This window comes from Urocampus carinirostris, chromosome 5, assembly GCF_059441175.1.
Source record: "Urocampus carinirostris isolate Australia breed hairy pipefish chromosome 5, RoL_Ucar_1.0, whole genome shotgun sequence".
NCBI lineage: Eukaryota > Metazoa > Chordata > Actinopteri > Syngnathiformes > Syngnathidae > Urocampus > Urocampus carinirostris.
This window is the reverse complement of record NC_142353.1, coordinates 5,200,307-5,205,126: the sequence shown is the minus strand read 5'-3', so window position 1 is coordinate 5,205,126 and position 4,820 is coordinate 5,200,307. Positions and strand designations below refer to the sequence as shown.

At 40.1% G+C, this 4,820-nt stretch overlaps 1 protein-coding gene across 1 annotated transcript in view; it reads right to left on the bottom strand.

Moving 5' to 3' along the window:
* adamts13 (ADAM metallopeptidase with thrombospondin type 1 motif, 13) overlaps positions 1–4,820 on the bottom strand; it is a 37,247-nt gene that overhangs the window by 5,359 nt on the left and 27,068 nt on the right. The window contains exons 25-28 of the mRNA XM_088335427.1: positions 4,181–4,484; positions 3,961–4,104; positions 2,815–2,994; positions 1,908–2,083 (exon numbers count right to left, since the gene is read on the bottom strand). Coding sequence (XP_088191553.1) covers positions 1,908–2,083; positions 2,815–2,994; positions 3,961–4,104; positions 4,181–4,484 — 804 coding nt within the window. The remainder of the gene's footprint in view (positions 1–1,907; positions 2,084–2,814; positions 2,995–3,960; positions 4,105–4,180; positions 4,485–4,820) is intronic.

Genomic DNA, 4,820 nt, shown 5'->3' with positions numbered 1-4,820 from the left:
CTAATCAACACACACAAAAAATGTACTAAATGGAAAAATATGAAAGTTTTTGTACAGTACTATAATCTCTAGACTATTAGTCATATTTTTATTTTTACAAGATTGCGGTTTCTGCGATGGATACTCCTTAGAGAGTTACAGTGCCGACCAAAAATAATTGCCTTTTTGTCATATTGCCACATTTCAGGCTTCAAACTTCTAGCTAAACATCTGAAATTATTTTCCAAGAATACACAACATGTGAGACACAATCGTGAAGTAGAAACAAACAATTTTAACATTCTATATTATATTTACAACAACAACAAAAACTGAAAGTTAGGTGTTTCCAAAATATAGGACCCTTGTTCTCTCAGCCCAGCCAACGGACTTAAGAAGTTCCCTGATGACTTCTGACTGGTCTGATGTCAACCAAAATGAGTAATTTTTCAATATTAACACATCTCCCAAAGCAAAGTGGAGCAATAATAAAAAATTGGAGAGAGCATAAAACCACTGCAAGCATACCAAGACTGGGCCATTCCTCTAAACTTTTGGCTGAAACAAGAGAAAACTATTTGGTGAACCAACCAAGAGGCCCAAGATCACATTAGATGACCTGCAGGTATACACAGCTTAAGTGGGAAAATCTGTGCATGGGACAATTATAAGTTGTACTCTGCATAAATCTACCCTGTATGGATCAGTAGCATGAAGAAAGCCTTTTCTGTAGGAATATCATAAAAAGGTTAGTTAGGTGTTTGCTAGAAGCCACTTGGGAGACAGAAATAACATGTAGAAGGTTGTCTGGTCAGAAAAAAACAAAATCGGGCTGAATGTAAAGGGTTACGTTTAACCTAGGTGTAACACAGCACATCACCCTGAAAACACCATCCCCAGTGTCAAACATGGCGATGGCAGCGTCATACTCTGGGTCGGTGGTTTTTAAGCAGGGACTGGGAAGAATTTTAAGAGTTGATGGGGAAAACGATCATAGCCAAATATTATTGGCTATGATTAGATAGATAGATAGATAGATAGATACTTTGTTCATCCCCGAAGGGAAATTCACATTTCCAGCAGCATCCCTGAGCTGAGAACAAACAATCGAGAACAATCGAAAATAACACGGGAGCTGCTGGAGTGGCTGATTATGCTGTAGGCTGCAAGAGACACGAGAATGGCTTAGTCTCGCTTCAATACAAAGCAGCTGTATACTAAAATCACGGTTCATGATTATCGGATCCCTTAACCGCCTGAAACGCCAGGGCACTACTGAAGATGCAACCTTGAAAAGCCCTCTCCACTGCCGACAGTTCTGATGATCTTGGGACGTGACCATACCACTGCAGTTTTCGTCCGCGTACTGCTGACAACAGTTCTTCGTAGGGACCAATGTTCCCTCTTATAGTGTTGCACACCATCTAATTTGTCACATGGTTATGATATTTAAGCTCCAAGATATTTAAATTTGGTGACAGGTTCAAGCTCGGTGGCTGATGGTGATGTTGAGGGTTGTTGGTCATTACTGTTTTTTTTTTCCTGTGCTGATTTCAAACCTAATCCAGGTTGATTATTTGTCTAGGCAAATTACCAGATCTCTGAGTTCTTGTTCTTCTGCAAGCCGGTAATATCTTTAGCAAAATGGAGGTTGGTGACATTGTGCCCCTCAATGCTGACTGTACCTTGATGTCTGTCCAGGGCTTTAGTCATGAACCTTTCCAGAAAAATGTTTAATACAGTTTGAAGACAAAAATATGATTCTCAAAAAAGTTAGATCAATTTCATAAAGTGGTAGATTGTTTGGAAAAAAGTGGCAGGTGCTCTTAAGGGGCAAAAAAAGCGGTATTTTAACCCATAAACTGGAAGTGCTTGCAGGTATTAACCCTAACCCTAATTCTTATGTGTAATAATACCAAAATGCCTACCATAATGTATGAAGACTCTGAATTTGAAGAGTTGAACCGCAATCCTATGTGCAGTGCTTGGACTCTTATCTTCAGCGAGGGAGGGGCATTGATAAGCACCCGGCAGGTTCGGTTAGTGTCAGACGTAGTCGGATTCACAAACACGCCACTGGAGGAAAACAGTTGTTTGTCGCAACCTTTTAGAGGAAACAGACATCAGTGCGAAACACTTGATCAAAAAATTGTTTGTCATTTGCTTTGTAACACAGTGTTTCCCAACTGGTCTGACTTTCGTACCCACCATCCTAGAGACCCAAATCAATTTACATGATGAAAGGATTGTGGTGTTCAAAGCAGAGAGTAAAATATATAGCCCTTTTTTCCAAAGAAACAAAACGACCAGCAAAACCAAAACAAAAACAACTGCCACATTCAAAAAGAAATATGTACACAAAATATTTATTAACTTAAATATTGATAGTTATTTCATTATGTAGATATTAGTCATTAATGTACTGGTAAAAAGCTAAAAATAAAACATTTTTAAACCATGTATTGATCATAATCGTTTTCCTCTTTGACCCGATTGTTGTTTTCACTGTTTTCCACTTTTCCTTTCCCTTATCACTAACCCTCTTGAGAGCCATTACAATGGGAAAAAAGCGAAATAAAACAAACACAATCACAATAAAATGAGATATGGTCCCTCTCAAATACTATCGATGGTGCTGATTGACTAAACAGGAAGAAAAGAGTGAGCAGGGACTCAACCCTATCTACTTTTTAAGAATTTGTAATGTGCCCGTTTGTTCTTCTTCTTGACATTATTTTTCCAAGGCAAAGGACCGCGATCCACTGAAAATGGCTTGACGACCAACTTTTGGGTCCCAACCCAGCATTTGAGAAACACTTTTTTAACACATCATACTTTGACTACGGCTCTTTTTCAAGTTTTTCTGTGAGCTGTAGGTGAAGATGATGCCGTTTCCAAAAGTCAGCAGATTCTGGCGCACAAGAAGGACGTTGGTTCTTGAGGTCAGCATACTGCCTGCTGCATGCTCACACTTCTTTACAACTGTCAGTCGGTCAAAAAATGAAACATATTCACCTGTAGGGGAAAATGCAATTTGTTTTGCTTTTGCTAATGAACAGAAACAACATGCTAGTGCAGTGGTCCCCAAACTAGTCATGCGGTCAAATACGGCCCGCCTCCACATTTGGTTCAGCCAATACAAGAGAGCATTTTTCCCCGGGGTTTTTTTTAACCTAAAAACCTGCTCCAAGTCTGGATACACGTTTTGGTTGTAACAGGATTTAAATCCTTGAGACTGGCGTGAGAGCTCCAAACTCTTAACCCAGTGATATAAACAATGTATAGAATTTATTTTGTTAAGCATTTCATACGTTACAATAACAATGAATAGAATTCATTGTCATTGTCACATGTGAAACACACAATGAAATCAACATTTGTCTCTGGTACCGTGACTAAAATATGGTGATAATAATAAGGTGCACGTTAGATTTCACAGGACTCCATTTTCTTATTTTGATTTTTATTGTCCACTGTTGTTTGTGCTTTGACTATTACATCTCTGTCTCAATCTGCCAATCATCTTGTTTATTGTAACCTTGAAGATTTAAAAAAAGAGGGATTGGAGGAGGGTTTTTTTAAAATTTGAAAGCACCTTGCCTTTCTTGCATGTTTAATATCTATTAATGTCTTCTCGCCTTACTTGGGGTGGGTACTTAAGTTTAAACTAAACAACCTTTAAAGACTCTGGATGGCGTGAGGGAATTTTCTTATGGGAATAACCCACAGAGTGTTATTTGGTTAATATTTATTTTATAAATATTGTTATGATTTCTTTTTGGATTTTTGTTCTGTGAAGAATCCAGAAGGGTTACTTGGTTGTGGCTTTCTGGAAAAAAATACATTTCTACACTTTGGCGCTCCTAAAATCGTCACACTTTTTCTGTTAAAAACTGACCCCGGCCCCTCATCAGAAAAGCGAAAAGTTACATGGCCCTCTCAGGAAAAGGTTTGGGGACTCCTGCGCTAGGTAAGCCTCACCCTTTCTGCAGTTTAAGGAGCTTGACTCTATTTTGATGTGAATGACCTCATCTAGGGGTCGGCCAATGGCCACCATGCAAGTCCCGGCAACGTCGGTCAAGTTGACTTTGCCGGATTCTTGCAGCAGCAGCTCCCCGCATACAGCTGGGGAGGTGCAAAACACTCATGAAACACTATTTTTTGCGCACAAAGTAACAGAAGATATTTAAATGATCAATACTAGGCTTAATGGAAGAACTGGCTTTTGTGGATTGCAGAATGCTTCTGGCTGTTCCAGACAGACTTGGTGCAGGTCCGCCCCTGTGGTTTTGTTTTGTAATCGTATATGGAGCTTGAGATTGATGAGAATCCTTCTCCAATTGAGTTACTACTGGCTCGTCTGTGCAGCTGTCCATACTGCAGCCCTGGATGGTAATAGGCTTGGGTATGTGCATGCATAGCTGTGGGCTGACAGATTCCGGCTTAGCTGGGCCCATGCATGACGCAGTTCTGGACTGAATGCCGTGGTCACAGGTCACTGAACACTGCATGAAGAACCAGCAACAAAAGATGGCTTAAGAGTTAATATCAGGGGTGTCAAACTTAACCTCTTAACGTTCCGACGGCCTACTGGTGGGCTGTCAGACGGTTGAGGAGCAAAGATGTGTCTGTTTGATGTCGCTAAACACTGGTCCTTTTGGAGTGTCCAAATAGCCACTCTTGGAAATGCCTAGACAAACCTTAGAACGATGTGTAAAATACTAATGTTTAGATTTTCAGATAGTGATTACCTTTGACCCGGGACGATGTAAGGCTGCATGCTATTGAACTAGCGGTTCTCCAGCTAAGATACCCATGCTACACTCATATGCAGACATGTG